At 42.3% G+C, this 19,632-nt stretch overlaps 1 protein-coding gene across 4 annotated transcripts in view; it reads right to left on the bottom strand.

Moving 5' to 3' along the window:
- PTBP3 (polypyrimidine tract binding protein 3) overlaps nucleotides 1-19,632 on the bottom strand; it is a 75,826-nt gene that overhangs the window by 32,653 nt on the left and 23,541 nt on the right. For all 4 annotated transcript variants that reach the window (XM_044452480.1, XM_044452478.1, XM_044452479.1 and 1 more), the window contains 2 exons: nucleotides 5,070-5,145; nucleotides 832-1,001 (listed from right to left, as the gene is read on the bottom strand). In XM_044452480.1, the coding sequence (XP_044308415.1) occupies nucleotides 832-1,001; nucleotides 5,070-5,094 (195 nt within the window). In that variant the 5' untranslated portion in view covers nucleotides 5,095-5,145. The remainder of the gene's footprint in view (nucleotides 1-831; nucleotides 1,002-5,069; nucleotides 5,146-19,632) is intronic.

Genomic DNA, 19,632 nt, shown 5'->3' on the forward strand with positions numbered 1-19,632 from the left:
TTTTCATCTGAATCCAGCCTATCTTGCAAGTTCTAGCATTATTCTGTCAAAACCAAACCACCGCATAGAGCCAAACAAAAGCACATAAAAGATATATACAATGAAATTATTCTGAAATAGCCATGGAGGTAGAGAATTGTTAAATTCTGAAAGACAATACCCCAAAGACTGCTTTAAACCACAAAACATGGAGATGGTTTATGAAAGTAGGAATAATTAACTTTTAATTTAAAAAAAAAGTCACAGCTGCCATAAAGTGAGGAATATAAAGTTGATAAGACAATCCACTATTTATGGCAGCAGATAAATTCTGGCCAAACAAAAGTGGTGGTAAGAATTAGAGCCAAAAGTTGTTTTAAGCCAGAAAATAATTCACATTTAGCCTACTCCCACTGATCCAGGCTCAAACCTCCCACAGAACAGATTTGTGTTGCTAGGAGGTTTCCTGATCAGGACTCTTCTTGCTACAGGATGCTCTGATGAGCAATGAGGACTTACAAACTCCCCCAATTACAGGCTACAAAGAGCAGCCAGCAAGGAAAGGCCCAACAAAGAACTTGTTTAAGTTTGGGAATCACAGAGACCTGCCAGCTCTGCTTTGCAGGTATAAATTACAGTTTGAGGGCTGGGTGGGGATTAGAGGGCTGAATTCAGCTTGGCTCAGAAATTGCTTGAATTACATCCTGCTTTCAGGCTGAAATGTTTTGCCAAACTGAAGTAAATCATGAAGGAGAGGAGGAATGACCCAGTAATGCTATTTTGTACCAGACAAATATGTACCACATGAGCTACTTATTCTTATAGTTTGGGTATTACAAAGCATGCTCATACCTGGCTTTTTCCTTTCAACATCAAGAGATTGGTTACTTTGCCAAAGGGTAAACCTAAAGAAATTACTTCTGCTTCAGTGACATCATTTGGAATTTTACGAAGATGAAGGACTCGAGAAGGGGAACAGGGAGATCTGTCTCCTTTGAATTTCTTGTTGTCATTCCCATTAGCTAAAATAAAGAAACAATTCAAGAGATAACAATTTAAAAAACTGAGGCATTTGCAATAAGCAGTACTAACAACTCCCCCACCCTGGCTTGTTATTATTGCATTTCTTCACTTATCCTTAGTTCTAATGTTTGAAAGCATGTAAACTCCAGAAATTCAGAATTCTGATGTAAAAGAAATTAATCAGTATGATTTATTCCATTGCAACACCTGAGCATTTTTGTTTTGACTTGCAAGGCACTCTATGAAACCCTAGCAATTGAGCCAATATCAACCAAAAAGGCTGTGATGGTTGGGCCTATAATCACCAAACATATAGAGAAGTTTTACAAGCACAGGATCTAGCAATTAACTTCTTGGGAGCTCAGCAATAAGGTCCACTAATATTGATAAAAGCAACAATTGAACTACAGAAAGTACAATGTATGGATAAAAATGGGAAATTAAGAGTTAGAAAGTCAGTGGATGAATTAGGGTGATTCAGCAATGCTACTGTTTTTCACTATAGATCTTTTGTTAGTCTATAGCAGTAATGATGAACCCATGGCATGTGTGCCACAGTGGGCACACAGAGCCCTCTCTGTTGGCATGCGAGTCAAATTGTCCCAGCATCGCCCCAGCAGCCATGCCATTCAGAAAGAGTAATGGTGCCAGGTGACAATGTCACACATTAGCTGCAACTCGCTGCAAGAGGTGGCATCAAACAGGTGACCAGGGGCAGGTGCAACGGCTGCGGCGGGTGTGCCAGAAAGGGAGCAGGCAAGCAGCGAGCGGGTGTGCCAAGCGCTGGCGGTGAATCCCTCCTCCTGCCTCCTCCTCCCGGCTCGCAGCATGTGAGCAGTGCCTTCCTAGTACAGTGGTGGGACCCTGCCAACTTGGTAGCTGCAGGTGCAGCCAGACAGCTGTGTGCCCGCCCGCCCCCGAGCCGGGCTCCCATGCCACTGGTTGCGGGGGAGGCTGGGCAAAGGGAGCAAGTGACCGGGTTGAGGTAGTGGAGCAGCAGCTGGAGTGAGGAGGAGGAGAGAGAGGGTGCCCAGGATCGATACGGTGCTTCCGGGGGAGGGAGGCCAAAATGAGGCTGGAACTGCTGTGAAGTGAGAGGAGTGGGTTCGTGGCGGGGACGCACCTCCCCACCTCACTCCACTCACCAAGGCTTGGCAGCGCTGTGGGGATGCCTCAAGGAAGATCACAACAGAAGCATGGAAGGGATCAGCGATAGCCTCTCCTCACATTTATTTATTTATTTATTTACTTACTTACTTACTTACTTACTTACTTACTTATTTATTTATTTAAACATTTTTATGCCGCCCCATTCGCCGAAGCCTCGGGGCGGCTTACAACAAAAAGATTAAAATAACATTTTAAAATATATACAATAAAATACAAATATATAATATAAAACATACACTATAAAACAAGCCGCCCTGGCCAAATAAAATTCAATAATATTAACATTTAAAATACTGCTTAAATAAAAAGGTCTTCGCCTGGCGCCGAAAAACAAATAACGACGGCGCCAGGCGGACCTCTCTGGGGAGCGCATTCCATAACTTAGGCGCCACCGCTGAGAAAGCCCTCCTCCGAGTAACCACCCTCCTAACTTCTTCCATGGAGGGCTCCCGGAGAAGGGCCTCTCCCGCCGATCTCGGGGGCGGTTGGGCATATAAGGATGTAAGCGCTCCTTTAGTTTAGGTTTCTCTCCCCCACCCCCCGCATTCAACCCCTCCGTGCTGCCAAAGCTCCTGCAGCATTCCCGGTGGCTGATTTGGGGGTGAGGAGGGAGGGAGGGAGGGAGTGCACCCGGGCACAAGCAAGCCTGGTGTCCCCCGACTTGGGAGCACTGAATGTGAACATGGCTCCTTCTCTCTGTTGTGTTTTTCTTTTAAGACAAAAGATGTTTATATGTGAATTGTTTTTTTCTAAACTAAAACCTCAGTATTCAGGTTTTATTGCAGTGTTGGCACTTTGTAATAAATAAGTGGGTTCTGGGTTGCAGTTTGGGCACTCGACATAAAAGATTCGCCATCACTGGTCGATAGCATGACTGTGCAGCCAAGAAAGGCATTTGGCATTATCACACAGAGCTCTGTGAACAACTTCTACATTTTCCCAAAATGAGGGAAGGTTTCAAGTAATGGGCCGTAAGCTGTCTTGGCAGGAAGTGTCTGACATTTGTCTGGTAGGGAACAAATGACAAGCCATCTGCTCACCTGCCTCAAATTCAAGTGAGGAAGCCTCCACCACTGCTAGTATTTATTTAATTTTTTTGTATCCTGCCCTTTACAATGTCTCAGGGCAACAATAACATAAGAACAGGACACAGCACCACACATAAAATATAAAATCAATACTAAAAACAACACTAACATTTAAAATACTGGGAAAATAAAAAGGGGTTTGCCTGGTGCCAAAATGAAAAAAGCGTCAGCACCAAGTGTGCCTCTCTGGGGAGCTGATTCCATAGCCGGGGTGCCAACACAGAGAAGGCCCTCCTCCAGATAGCCACTCTTCTATTCTCCTTCAAAGAGGGCTCCCGAAGAAGGACCTCTGCTCCAGATCTTAGAGACTGGGTAGGTGTGTATGGAAGAAGGCATTCCTTCAAATATCCAGGACAACTGGCATGGAAAATTGGAAGGGAAATTACAGTGGCAGCAAAAGATGTGGTCATTTGGTTTAAGTCTACTCCATGGATGCTGTCTATGCATATGCCTGCCATGACCAGCCAAATTCACCCAGTAGAAGATCCCAGGCTGTTTGGGAGCTAACATCATTTATAGTCACTTCTTTAGAGGTTGATTACAAAGGTACACTTGAAAAAAACATGCAGAATGAGACAGAAGACTTTCTATTTCTCTGCTTCAGCCTTTTCTTTCACTGCAAATTCATGCAGAATTTCACTTGTTTTACATAGTTTTGCCAGATCCTCAGAAATCTGCTCAGATTGATATTGCTTGAATTGTTTAACTCAGTACTGGATGCTTTTTTCTTGAGCTACCCCAGGTATACGTCTGCCTTTTCCAGTATAGAAACCAGAGTGACAATATTCACATACTGGAAAAACTACAACTGCAAAAGAAAGTATGTTAATATTCCTGTGTTACTTACAGCTCTGTTTGTTTATATATTTATTAATTGGAAAGACTGTATTGAAACATATCCTTGCTCCCATTTCTCTCCCAAGTCTTCATAATACATTTTCAAATGATTACAGCATGTTGAAGGACTGACTGATGTTTAATGTTTATTTACATATTAAGAAAAGTCAGAAGTTAGTGTTAGCTATAGCTGGAGCTAAGTCTTCCAATGTGCATTCCTTTTGACCTCATTAAGATTCAAGTGAATCCAATATTTTCAGACAGGCTCTCCAAGTCCTACAAAACTTTTCACCAGCTCCTTTAAAACATAGCCAACTTTAATCATTTGGTTGCATCTACACACTTACAACTTCACAGCTTCTGCAGATAATTAATGGTGAGCTTAGTGAGTACGTAAAGTTGCCCAATTTTCTAATTATTATCAGAACTGCCCCAGGAGCTCAAGCCTCTCACTTGTCATTTACTTTTCAGTTTGAAGTGGCTATGAAAATCATTTGGCACCAATTATGCTTAGTGAAAACTACCTTCCTGATATAAAAAATATAGTTAACTCACAAAGGGAAAGGGAAAGAGAAGGAGGGGAAGAAGAGAAGAACATGCAAGCCTGTGGGAGTGGGAGGTTTATATGGTAAGCATAGCTAAGAACAACATTACTTCTATGTAAAGAGTTAAGAGCAGGCTCCAGTACAGGTCAATGGGAACTGAATTGATGACTTTATTATGTTTATAACTTCCTTCAGTTCTTGACTAATTCATATGATGAATTCTCACTTGTTGCTGATAACTCATCTGCCATGAACAGCTGTCCAAATGATCAGGATTGGTGGTTATACCAGTCCCCAAGTTGGTGTCTGCTTACATTAATATACTGTAGGACAGCTTTGCAAGTCCTTAGAAGTGATTGGAAGTTCTTGCTATAGGAGACCAGACAAATTATCTTTAACCTGCCATAAAACTTGTCCTTAGGCTTACCTGTAGCAGGAGTAGAATTGCTCATGGTAAGAGGCCCGTAAGCGAAACCAGAAGGAAGAAGCTCATCAGATCCACGCTGAAAAAAGCCCATCAAACAGTATAATATAAATATACCTTTGGCTCATTCTGAAACTCACAAACAAAATTATAAATACTTTTTGACAATGAGAGTTATGATGGGAAGATATCAGCCAGAGTAAAACAATATGTTTCTTTTTAAGCCAGCTTTATCATGGTTTGAAAGCCTCTATCTTCCCCCATTATACAATGAATTACCAAATGTTTCAAGATACTGTGCAAAGAAAAAACTCCACCTTACCAGTGTCTGAAAACAAATCCTTGAGGAACAATATTCCCATTAGAGGGGTTCTGCATTAAGACCATTCCCTTACCTATTTACATGTTATACAAAAATGAACAAGTCATTGAAGCTGGCCTCCTCCTATTTGCATCTGAAATCATTTTCAGTTTTGTACCAATGACAGATATGCAAGTCACCACTTCGCTCATAAAACCTTCTTTCAAATTTTCATATATGATCATTGACAAACCTTGTATACTTGCTTAACGATTTCTCATTGTGTTATAGTACTGGCCTATTGTTTTGCTACTTTATTTTGATGGGGGGGGGGCGGTTCTGTTTCTTTCTATGTCCTTTTAACTTTGTAAACTGCCCAGAGAGCCAACTATGGTTTGTTGCCCTGCCCAGGGTTTATCAGACGGATTATCAAACAAGTTTCTTAACCTCAGGGCTTGTTTCTCCTTTGTCCATTCCCTCCCTGCATCCTTAATGCCTTTGCAGTTCTGTAGAAATGACATAGGTAGCAGCCATTTTTATTTAATTATTCTTGCCAACTGCCCCTGTAGCCTGGCTACAACCCATGATTCTGGGTTTGCACATAATAGCCCATGTTTAAATAGTGGAGAGTTCACAACCAAACAACAAACATGGGCTCTTTTCTGGGTTGTACATAGTTTGTTAGAACTACTGGATTCACATGTCACAAGAACCCATGGTTAGATAAACCATAGGTTAGTGTTTTGTGCACACAAGTTCCTTGTGATGGACAAGGACAAAAATCTGTATTTGTTTTCTCCAAATGATGAGCTATGGCACAATCCACTAACATCTACTTGCCTAGCTACTACTTCCTGCATCCAAACCAGCAGCTTCAGTTTGCCTGGTGGCCTAACTATAAAAGCAGTAGCTAGTTATAATAGAACTTTATAAAGTCATTATCATTTTTCAAAAGGGAATGGGAGTACTAAATTAGCCACCTGACATGGCAAGTTGAAATACGATAATATTAGACTTTATAGTAAGATGATGTCAATGATTCAGCCATATTTGTTCTTCAAGAATTGCACTGTTCCAGAATGATTAACTTCTCATATATTCTCTGATGTATCAAAACTCAAAATTAAAAGTTGTCATTTATCTTAAAAATTAAAAAAGGAAAAAAATACCAGTTTACCATGCCACTTAAAATCAATACAGTATTTGACCTTGCAGTCAACACATAGCAGGAAACTTTAATTAGGCAAGAGTTAAAATAGGCAATTTGGTGAATCATATAAAATGACATGAAATATGAAACTTTTTAAAGCCAAATGACTAGTACAGGAGGAGGACGGAAAGCAATTCCCCCATCCCACCTTCAGCTGAAGGAATGCCAGCATTAAGCCAGAGAATCACTGGCTTATAACGGGACACAGGAGGTTCTAACCAGGGAGATAATTGACAGTAGCACCAATGCTTGGTCAGAGTAGAAGTGCCTCCAGCTCACCAAATGGGACTTTATGATCCAAACTATGATCTTGTTTAGCATTTGCCACAAAGCCCTTGACTATACAACAACAGAGATTTTACTGAAAATACTAGTTGGGTAATAATCAAGTAATTTCAGGTGTATTATGTTTCCATCTTCCAATCTCTTAACTATGGAGAAAACAAGGCATGTTCCTGAGCTAATGAAGTCTGACAAATCAGGGTGGATAAAGCTCAATGTCTTTACGAAATCATTTTTAACTTAAATCAGATTCTTTATTTAAATCAGATTTTTGGTTTCAATTAGATTTTTTAAAAATAAAATGCTTTTTGAGGAAAAATCTACCCAAAGATCATTTTCTCTTTAAGCAACATTCTAGTCCAAAGGTTATTCATTATGAAATAAAGATTTGTTTTTAATTATGTGACATGAAACTGTATATTCATGCAATGTTTAAAGCTTTTAGAATATGAATTCCATTAATCCATTCACAATGTTATGCTCTTCCAGAGGTTTCTGTAAGATTATTGGGCAATTTCTTTAATCTAGAAGGTATTATCACAGATGCTTGGTTTTACATTTCTCAAAAGTGTGGAATTGTGTCTGTAGAGATCACGTGCCTCTTCTTCACAGCAAAATTATTATAAACATACAGAGTTGAGAAAAAGACCTTAACCCCAGCGTTTCTTTGCAAATCTATGTACACAGAATCAAGCCCTTACCTCTTAAGTGCTATGTTTCAAAAATTCAATGAATAGAAGACAGTTGGGAGTGGAATACATCTGCACAAGAAGCTAAGTGTGAGGAGGGAGGGGCAAGCAGTAAAAAGGCAAGTGAAACCTTTTGAGTAGAATACTCCACAAGTCTTTGGATCTTTTTGTGTATAGCCTGATTTTTATCATATTATTCTTTCCCTGAAGGAGAAATCCTATAATGGCAGCAGGCCATAAAAGATACCCAGCGTGAGAATATCTTAATGAAATTCCTCCATCTATGCGTAAGGCAAATTATGTAGAAAAACTATTATTTAAATCTAGTCTTACTGACAAATCCATCCTGTGGCTAACATACAGAACAGAAGGAATCAGTTTTAATTTAAGCCAGCTAAGTCTTCCCTTCAAAAAACAAGGGTGGGGGGAGTGCAAGACTAGTGACAACTTTGTAGTTTATCTGTTACTGGGATACTCAGAACTACTGAAACATTTCTGTTCAGTTCTCAGTTAAGTGAAATCCTTTTTACAATTAAGTACAGAAAAAAATTGAAAGAAGGGAAAGGTTTATTTTAAACATGCAGTTGTACACCCACACATCACTTTCCAAAAATTAGGCCAAGAAACTAGAAACACTATGTTCAAAAAACTGATATAATGCATTGCAACTGGTTTGAAAGCTGACTGTGATATCCTACTATTTAACTTCCATACAGGGAAGGAGAACAAGAAGTAAAAAGGATCCTTTTTTAGTTGGTCTAAAAATTCTCCTGTTGCTGAAACCTCTTACAATCCCAATGTTCAGTATTTGATGAATCAATAGTTCAATAGTTAGATGAATAACAGAGTAAAAAACACAAACACCAAACCATATTTATGTTCCTATACTCTCATATTTAAATTAATATATGTAAATGTGGGATGCCTGATAGAATTTTGTGTTATACAGATTCTGCGTCCAACAGGTAGTATGCAATAAAATAAGAGTTACAGAAAACTCTAAAATAAGACTTGAACAAGGTACAGAAAACACAATTGAATTCAAAATCACATCAAGTTAGTCCTTGGAGAATATTGCAGAAGTTGAAAGCAAAAAACTAATCTGAACTATTACAGATAATAAAAACAAATACTTCAAGATTCACCCTCAGAGGCTTTGCAGATAGAATACCAAGAAGCCTAGTTTGTTTATTTGATGTATATCCTGCTTTTTTCTTATGAACTCAAAGCAGCTTACATCATTCACCTCCTCCTACTCTCATTCTTATCCCACAACAACTGTGTGCAGTAGGTTGGGCTGAGAGACTGCAACTAACCCAAAATCACTCAGAGAGCTCCATGGCTAAGTGGGGACTATAACCCAGGTCACCTAAGTTCCAGTCCAGCATCCTTAACCACTGCACTGCACTGGCTCATTTAATTTCAGTGAAGTGTTAACATTAGCATAATGGAACACTATTGAAACCTTGATAATGAAATGTGTAGAAGACCTCAGTGAACTAAATGATCTTCAGGTTTAAGTTACTGTGATGTAAACTGAGGAGCAAGACCAAAATGGCTGTTACCCTTCAGATGGGAGTTCTGGGGATATAATACAGCTTCCCCAAGAGTAGTGCAGAACTTTGAAATTAGACCCTTGGTGGGAAGTATGTGTCTAGGAGAGAGGACATAGGGCAAAGTGAGGGAATCTTTGGGAAACTCTATCAATGTAGTAACTGCTAGATGGAGATACAGCAGGAAGTAGGGCTAGCCAGGTGAGGGGAATACAGTCTAGAAAAGCTAATGGCTACCCTGTATCCTCTTCTTACTCACGCCTGCGGGTTTGATGGTAGCCCTAACTTGTCCTTGGGCCTCTGGGTACGCCTTTTAAATGCTAGATTGGTGGAGAACAGGACCTCCCTCATTCATGATGTAACAGAGTATGAGGCAGCTGCTCTGGCATGTATAACTGAGGCCTGGATATGTGAACAGGGAAAAGTTAGTCACTCCTAATTGTGCCCATCAAGGTACTTGGCTCTGTATCAGCACAGACTCACACATTGGGAAGAGGGTTTGTTGTGGTCTATAAGAATTTTATATCTCTCTCTATAGCCTCCCTATCTGTCCAACTATTGGGCTGGACTGTTTGCATCTTGCTTTGTGAAAACTGGACAAGATTTTGTTGGTGTACCACCACCCTTGCTGCTCAACAGACTCCCTGAGCTGAAGGAGGTAGTCTTGGATATGATGCTGAGGTCCCTCAAGTTGTTGGTTTTAGTTGACATAAACATTCGCGTGGAGAAAATTTTGTCTAGGAGGCTCAGGATTTCATGATGTACCAGACAACTGTGTGACTATCGCAACATGTCATCGAATGTATTAAAACTCACAGCCAGTTGGCAGTGCACTGACCAGCCATGGGAAAGCTTGGACGAGTCACGGCTAATGAGTCGTGGCTCATGACATCATCACCTGATGCTGCCATTCTTTTCCGAGCTTGTGTATGGCCCCTATGTGCGCAGTTATCCGATGCTTGGCTTCTGGGGCAACATGGTTCATGTGCCAACAGAGAGGGCTCTGTATGCCCACTATAGCACAAGTGCCACAGGTTCACCACTAGGCTATGATATCCTTCTGAGATGACTGCCTCATCTGGGAGTTGGTGGGGTTACTATGTTACAGTGGCTCCACTCCAACATGGAGGACTGGCTCTGGTGCATGGGGAATACTGCTTGGTCCCATGGATACTTCAGCATGGAGTTCCTCCACCTAGTCTTTTTAATATCATTTAACATATATGTGAAACCACTCAGTGGGGTGATTCAGAGCTCTGGAATGTGGTCCTACCAGTATGCTGATGACTCAGTACTCTATTTCTCCTTTTCATCCTCATCAGGTGAGGCTATGGATGTGCTAGATCAGTGCCTCACTACAACAATGGATTAGATGAAGGCTAATAAATGTAAGCTCTATCCAGAAAAAACTGAGATGCTGCTAGTCACTGATTCTTCTGACCAGATATATTTTGGATGGGGCTGCACTCCCTCTGAAAGTGGGAGGTTCTCCTTGATCCATCTTTGTCACTTGATGCTCAGGTAACCTCAGTGGTCCAAACTATCTTCTACCAGCTTTTAATAGGAGCCTAGCTATGCCCTATCTGGACAGGGACAGCCTGTTTTCCTAGTAATCTATGATCGGGTAGTCTTTGAATCTGATTGATGCAATGCATTCTACATAGGGCTATCCTTGAAGACTGTTCAGAAATTGCAGCTTGTGCAAAATGCAACTGCCAGAGTCATAACTGGGACCAGAATGTCTGAAGATAAAAGATAAATTACGTTATGTTTGCACTGGTTTTAACCTACAGAATATTATATGGCTTGGGACTACCATACCTGACGGAACACCTCTTCTGACATGAATCTATCTGGACCCTACGATCTACATCTGAGACCTTTCTCCAAGCTCTACCTTCAAGGGAAGCAACAAGGAAGATGCCTTCTCAGTGGAGATGCCATCACTAATACTCATCAGATGCCAGCACTGCCATCTTTTCGGTGTTACGTTAAGACTGCTCTCTATTCCAAGGCATTTAATGGAAAATGATGGGACATATCAACTGTTTCAGCAAGTCTAATTATTATTTAAACATTTTAGCTGTTTGAACTGTTTTAAATTTTGTGTGTTGGAATTTTATTTTGGATGTTATTGCATTTGTATTTTTACTGTCATCTATTTTTATACATGCACCCATGTTTCTGAATGGATGTCAACTGATGCCTAGAGAACTTCTCTCACCAGATGGCACAATCAATCAATCAATCAATGGTGCTTCACAGAGCAAGAATATAGAGACAACAATTTTATTTGTACCACCACTTATAGTTTAAGTATAAAATCAGATAAAGTCAAGTACTTACAACATTACAATGCTAAACAAATTCATGGATGTTAATTACATAGTTTCAAAAGTTACTGAAATTACATTAATTTTTTTCATTTTTAAAATGTGACTGTGAAAGTAACTCCAAGAATTCATAGATTCAATGCCATGTTTAAAAAAAATGAACAAAGTCATGTTTTATAGCATAAGCATTTGTTTTAAACTACATAAAAATTAATGAATGTAACCCATTCATTTCACATCCCTTTAATGGAAGATGAATGTAAAACCAACTACAAATGTGAAAAATGAGTGCAGGCCCCCAGCCGTGGTCCAATGTGCCTGAAATAGGTGGGATAATGCCTGATGGAGTTACGGGCATGTTTCATACATCATCGTTGTTGTCATTGTCATCACCACCACCACCACCACCACCACCACCACCACCCTGCATTTATATCTCACCTTTCTTCTAAGAAACACAAGGAAGTTTACAAAGTTCTCCTCTTCTTCATTTTATTCTCACAACAACCCTGCTCAGTAGGTTAGGTAGAGAGGCACTGACTAACCTAAAGTTACCCAATGGGCTTCAAGGCCAAAGGAAGTCTAGAACCTAGATCTCCTGAATCCTAGTCTGGCACTCTTACCACTACATCATACTGGCTTCCATCGCATTTAGACGGAAGTTACAAACTAGAGGACAAACTAGGTTTTACTGAAAGCAGAAATGTTTTCTCTATTCTGACATCAGGTTCTGATGACACAAAATCACACTAAGGATTGTTAACATGAGTGGATTGTCATGTCAAGAAAGTTTCAGATATCGGATGGTATACAAAGAAACCAGAATGAATGAATGAATGTCACATGAAGAAAAGCCACTTTACCAAGTGTGGCATGTTTTTCGCAAATAGTGGTGACCATGAGCAACTTGTTTTTTTTCAAACTAGTCAACTAGTCCGCTCTCTAGAGTTTTTCTCACCCATGATGTCTTGTCATGTCATCCAAATCCAGGTAACACAACCCAGGGTTGGTGAGACCCAACAGTCAGGGAGCCTCGAGGCAAGAGTGGCAAAAGTAGAGTAAAGTAAAACCCTCACCTCACTATTCAAGCAAGTGTCAATTGTCAGCCACCCACAAAGTGCCCAATAGGCACTTGGGTATGGCTTACAGAGTCCCCACTGTGATCATGAGCTATTTTGACCAACAATCACAGCTTTGTCTGTTTAAACATAAAAAAATATGGAAGCCACATAAAGCACTTATAATTGTGTACTTTTTTAAAAGACAGGCACAACCTGATCCTCCAAAGTCTCCTGCAACACCTTGAGGACTCTTCCTCCAGTTGCACAGCACTTTAAAAAAAAATCGCACCCACGTTTGAGTCATTGATCAGACTGGAACAGGTTTTCTTTAATCAGGTGAAAGTAGCATGTGTTGATTTAGCAAGGACAGTGCAAATATTCATATCTGAGAAATACTCAAGCAATCAAACTGAACTCATCTGGTGGAGGCATTAATTTTGTTTAGACACTACCTGAAGGGGTAACAGGCTTATTTCCAGATTTACTGTTTATCTACTCATTATTGAAAAACCATAAGTATTTCAGAATTTAAGTATTAAAATGATAAACTGATTAAGCAAAAATGCTATTATAAAAAAATATCTACCCTGTAGCAGACTGCTGCTAATAACTGACAAATCCTAATCATCCTGACCAATCCTATTAATCTACAGAAATGCTAGACAGTCTCAGTCTATGCCTGAGATCACTTGGAAGTGTTACAAGACCTGTTTGGGCTGGCCTTTGGGCTTCAAGGATCAGGTCGAGAAAGACAGTTCTGTTTTGTTCTCAGCCTTGAGTCTGGGATAGGATGTTACATTTACATAAAAAAGGAGGAAAAGGAGAAAAAAGGGGGAGAGAGAGAAATGTATGCTTATGCAGTAATTTCACCAGGTGCTCTTTCTATTAACTGAAAAATTACTTGCACTTCCATATAATCACAATTTTAAAGAAATGAACACACAGAACCTGACAATCACAGGATTGCTGTTGTGCAAATAAAATGGATGTACAGATTCATGGGAATAGCTTTGATATCTAATAAAGGTAACACATAGTGGAAGAAGCAACCTTGTTACCCAGCCTGTCAAGATCAGGGCCTGAGTGACTCTGCAAGTGCCTACAGAAAGAACACCCTTGCAGGAACCTGCAAGGAACAGCTAAGGAGCAATTACGCAGTGCACCTGGAGGGCCTGGAGATCAGCACAAAAGGCTGTACTGCACTGCTGCTCTTTGCCACAGCAATACAAGCTTTCCTTGTGATTCCCTTGCACTCTGGCTCTCTGCATTACACCGCCTGCCCTGCTCCAGTATGTTCCTACTTCCATCCTTCTCTCCAAGTCTGACCCTGATGCTCAGGTACCTGCACACCTCCTTCCTGACCGTGCCTTGCTCTTGAATGCGGCTGTCTATCTGGAGCTTGACCTTTGGGCTGTGCCTCTGGACTATATCTTGTACTGTATTTACTTGGATCTATTGTCCCCCTGGCTTAGTCCCTGGACAGTTAAGCAAACATGACACATGCCTCATGCTTCTGGCCCACTGAACCTGCTGTAGGACTCCTCCTTGCACCTGCACCCTGGTCCCAGCATTCCAACCTTAGCTGCCTGCTGCCCACGCCCTGGATCTTACACAATCCTGCTGCAAACAAACCTGTCTGCCTGCCACTTTATAAACATTAGTTTTGCATAAAATGCAATTAGGCAAGCCCCCCTCCACCCCAATCCAAAATTTCTAGATGGAAAATAGGCTAGTTTGGTACTTTGTACACTAAATTGAATTAGCAATGGCCATAGGGAACACCACAGAAACTAAGGGTGGAATTCAAATAATTACTTTCCCAAAGGTTTTATACCATTTTAGATGAAGCTGGAAACTTTTCAGAGTAAAGTAACTTGACACATGCAAACAGCTTCTGGTGTCACACATCTAGATTTCTAGATTTCCATCTTCCAATATAAGCAACCAGGGGGTTGAGTTTCAGTGTGGGAAAAACACATATAAAAGTCCTGTTCAGTTATGAAGCTGGTCAAGTTGCCTTCAGACTAACTCACTCATAAGGTTTCTTGTGAAGATGCAACACTGAGCTCCTTGAAAAAATGTAAATGTAGGTTCATTAAGAAAGAAGCCATTCAGCATTCAAAATTATAAGATGGACTCAGAAGGTGAAAATAAAACTGTCAAAAGAAAGAATTTGTAAAAGCTAAGTATGGTGAGCAAGTTAGACCTATAAAATTTCATGAGGTCAAATTACCTAAATGAGATAGCAAGAAACTTCAACAACAAAACCATCCCATTTCACCACTGGTTCAACAAGCTGATCAGCAATCTCCCTAGAAACAGGGTTGTTAGCTTAACAGAGAGAGCAGCTGTTTTTGTCTTGCTTTCTCACTGGCACAGTGAGCATGCAGCTAGTTCCATTGTCTAATGTATCAATTATTGAAGCTCCCTGCTAGATCAGTATCAAGATACTGCGGGCCTAACAAAGGCATACAAGCCTGTAATTAAAGAGTCAGTGGTAAGGATGTCTCCAACTGAAGGAATGAGTTCAAGATCTATGTAAAAACTTAGAAATGGCAAAATGTACTTAAATCTACAGAACATAGTTCTTATGCCTTCCTAAGAACTACAAGGAAAGGTAGGTTGCTTACCTGTAACTGTCATTCTTTGAGTGGCCATCTGTGCAATCACACATTATGGGTGCTGTGCCTGTGCAGTGCTTGCAGTTGGGAAAGATTCAAAGCTTTAACAGTTTTGGTGGGAACTCTGCACCCCTCCCCCTCATAGTATAAAGGGTGGGGTGCCTGACATTTCCTCAGTCTACTGAAGACCGTCTGTTTGGGAATCGTTGAAAAACGAATTCAGAGTAAATGACAGATCCGATAGGGATGCTTAAGTAGACAGTATATGGTATAAAAGGATATACCTATACTATATAGGTAGAACCAATGTGGAAGGACAAGGAAAAATAATTCCCATCAACCCAGTCACCGACACTGAGTGGGGCTGGAAGGTGGGTTGTGTGAATGCACATATGGCCACTCGAAGAATGACAGTTACAGGTAAGTAATCTACCTTTCTTCATCATGGTCTCTGTGCATCACACATTCTGGGTGATTAGTAAGCTTACCACACCCGAAGGAGGGATGGTGTCATCACTGAAGAACCTCTCTCACTGAGGAGAGGACTGCACGGCCGAAAGAGCTGTCCTGTCTGGCGCAAACATCTAGCCGGTAGTGTTCGGTACACGGAGGAGGGCCTTCCAAATATCATGTAACGGAATGCCAGAAGAAAAGGCAGAAGAAGCCGCAACAGCCCTTGTGGAATGACCTTTAGGCATCACTGGTAAGTCCAATTTGGATAGATGGTAAGAGAGTTCAATAGTTTGAACAATCCACTTAGAGAGTCTCTGAGAAGTAATCAGAGAGCCCTTGTCGTGTTCAAAATACTTGACGAAGAAGCATTTAGTCTTTCTTAAAGATTCAGTCTGGAATCGATAGAACACCAAGCAGTGTCGGACATCGATGAATGTAGAACGTTCTATTGGCGTCAAGGGCATAGGAAAGAATGCTGGCAAGACGATATCTTGATTGATGTGGAAGGGCGAGGAGACCTTAGGGAGGAAAGCTGGGTCAGTACAGAGAACAACTTTCTCCTTGTGAAAGCTGAGATAAGGAGGGTCAAGTCATAGAGCACAGAGTTCACTAGCCCTCGTGGCTGAAGTAATGGCTATAAGAAAGGCTGTATTCCAGGATAAAAGATGTAAGTCAGTAGCAGCTAGCAGTTCGAATGGAGGCTTGGTAAAGGCTCCATGTTGGTACCGCCAAATGGACTGGTGGTTGTAGGTTCTGTAGACCTTTTAAGAAGCAACAAATGAGAAAATATGAAAACACCAAGGAGCCTGATTTGGAGCCTCGATGTAAACTTCAACGTAATAGAGGAAGGCTTAAATCCATTTTGGTGTAGAGATAAGACAAATTGTACAATGTTCTCAACTGAGGCTGAATGAGGAGTAAAATGATTGGTTACCGCAAATGAGGCAAAGCATTTCCATTTTCGCCTCATATGAGCGGCAAGTAGCTGGTCTTAGAGCAGACTGAAGAATAAACTGTATGTCAGGATGGAAAGTGTTTGGATTTAAAGAAGAGCTGGGAACCGATGTTGAAACCAATGGTGCAGCCATGGCAGAGGGCTGCAGAGGAGGTGTCAAATCCGACAGAGTTGTAGGTATTGATGAGGCAGCACTGGTTATTGGATGAGCCAAGCTGTGAGGGTTCAGAGAATGTAGATCTGGATGTTGAATGGCACCGCTTTGTTGAGTGAGAAGATGTGGAATCTGCAGAAGACGAGGGAAAGTGTTCCTGGAGAGAATGGTGGGAAACCAGGGTCAGCAAGGTGTGATGAGAATCCCTCGGGCACTGTCTTGATTGATTTTGGCTAGTCTTTGTGATGAGAGGTATTGGAGGAAATGTGTAAAACATGTTTTCATCCAGCCTGCGGCAGCACCCCCACATGCGTGCTTGCCGTGCAGGCAGGCGGCGGCGGTTTGCTCGCTCGGAGATGGTTTTGGACTTGCTGGGAGATCTCTCAACGAATTCAAAACCATCTCCGAACGAGCAAGCCACCGCCTGCCTCCCCTGCGCATGCACACTCGCCGCTGCCTTGCAGCATGGGTTGGAGGCAGTAGCTTGCTTGCTCGGAGATGGTTTTGGACTCGCTGGGAGCTCTCCAAGTGTGCGTGTCACGAGCACACCCAATGCCACCTTGCACACACTCGATGATGCCTCACTGGCCCGTGCACCCAGGTCCCCCCTCCTCACCGGCCCGCACATGTAGTCACCGCCTTTCAACTGGCCCCCTATTGAAAAAGTTTGAGGACCCCTGGTGTAAAAGAACATTTTTGTCCAGGAAGCCATCAGTGCATCTCCAATTGAGTCTGGACCGATGCCCACTCAGGAACAATAAGCTGTGCAGATTGAGTTGCTGTGGGTGGCAAATAGATCTATGTCCGGTGAACCCCAGAGTTGAAAGAGCTGTCAGCAGACCTGGTGATCTAACTCCCACTTGTGAGTTGTCGACATGCGCTTGCTGAGAGCATCTGCTTCCTCGATGTTGGTTCCGGCAAGGTGAATGGCGAGAGGGGTGATCCCTCTGGGAATACACCAGTCCCATAGACGGAGGGCAAGCTAAGCCAGCGGAGCAGACTTCATACTGCCCTGCTTCTCGATGTAGAACACCGTAACTACATTGTCCGAAGCTATCTGAACTACTCGGTCCTGAAGGATACTCTCGAAGGAGCAGAGGTCTTTGAAGGCCTCCAGAAGTTCCAGATAGTTGAGAAGTCTGGAGGTCTCATGTCCCTGCCAAGCACCCTGAGTGCAAAGGTCGGCACAGTGTGCTCCCCATCCCATAAGGAAAGCATCGGTATAGGGTGTCAAAGCCAGCTAGGCTGTCAAAATGGAACCCTGATGGAGAGTTTGTTTTCTACTATCCACCATGACAAAGTCCAAAGAATGGAGGCAGGCAGTTCAAGCAGACGATGAGGAGGGTTGTGTTGGAAGAGACGGTTGAACCATAGCTGTAATGGTCTCATCCGCAATCTGGCATTGGGAACCACAGAGACTGTGGAGGCCATGTGGCCCAGCAGTTTCTGTATGGAAAGCACAGACACTGTCCAGTTCGTGGAGATCCGATGGATGGAGGAACGTTACTTGTCCTTTCGAGCCTGCAGAAGGAAGGCTCGGGCGTGAAGTGAGTCAAGGCGAGCTCCAATGAAGTTGATGACCTGCGAAGGAATGAGGCAGGTTTTCTTGATGTTAATACAGAGTCCAAGTTTATCTAAAAGGGTACATGTAGTATTGATGGCTGATAGTAGGCCTTTTCTGGAAGAAGAGACGGGCAGCGAATTATCAAGGTAAGGGTAAATATGAATGCCTTTAGCCTCAGGTGGGTGCAAACAGGAGCCATATATTTGGTGAAGATCCTTGGAGCAGTAGCAAGGCTGAAGAGAAGAACTCTGTACTCAAAAATGTCGGTACCAACAGTGAACAGGAGTAGCTGCCTATGAGTAGGGTGGATACTGATGTGAAAGTAAGCATCTGTCAAGTCCAGAGATGCGAACCAATCCTCTCTCCTGAGCAATGGAAGGATATTTTGGAAGGTGGTCATCTGAAATTTTTTAGTCTTGATGAACTTATTGATACCATGCAAGTCCAATATAGGGCGTAGACCACCATCCCATTTTGGGATCATAAAATATCTCAAGAAGAAGCTGTGGAGCCCCTCAGAGTGGGTGAGCTGTCAAATCACAGTTTTATGAAGTAGTTGGGAAACTTCGTCTTGAAGGACCGGAGGAGATGTATATCAGATTGGTCCCGATGGGGACACGGTGTCAAACTCTAATTTATATCCATGCTCCATGATGGAAAGTACCCACTTATCAGATGTGATGGACTCCCAAATAGGGAATCGGCCTTGCGGCCAATCCCCAAAAGAGGGGAAGGTGGGTAGTGGGAGAGAGGAAAGGTTCAAATGTCCCGTCAGTGTTGACACTTGTCAGTGTCGGGGTGGCGACAGGCCTGGTGATAGCGAGGCATGGTTTGCTTGCGGTTCTGCTGCTGGTGAGGCTGGAATTGCTGACGGGAGGTGTATTGATGATACGGTTGGTATCTGTACTGAGAGCAAGATGGGGGCCACTTACGTCGGCTCTGGGGGGGAATCTCCATCCAGCGAGCGGTGATACACGTCTTGTAGATATTCTCCAATTTATGGTTGGTTCATGCGTTGAAGAGTCCGGAACCGTCAAATGGCATGCCCTCAATGCGCCTCTTGGTCTCATCAGGGAAGTTGCAGGAATGGAGCCAAGCATGCCGACACAAAGCGATGACACCGACTAGAGCTCTCAAGTCACAATCAACATGTCTCGCCATACTCAATTGCAGGATGGCCAGCTGCATGGCTTCACGAATGAATACATGAGTCAGGTCTCGCTGCTGCTCTGGAAGAGTTGATGTGATGGACTCAAGCCTCTGCATGAGAAAGTATTGGTACCTGGCCATTGTCACTTCATAATTTGAAATTCGAAGGCCATGACCCATGGCAGTATAAATACGGTGAGACATCCAAGTCGATTGTGCATCCCTCCTTGGCTCTGGGAGT

The sequence above is a fragment of the Varanus komodoensis genome, unplaced genomic scaffold, assembly GCF_004798865.1.
Source record: "Varanus komodoensis strain SLA01 unplaced genomic scaffold, ASM479886v1 scaffold72, whole genome shotgun sequence".
NCBI classification, from domain to species: Eukaryota; Metazoa; Chordata; class Lepidosauria; order Squamata; family Varanidae; genus Varanus; species Varanus komodoensis.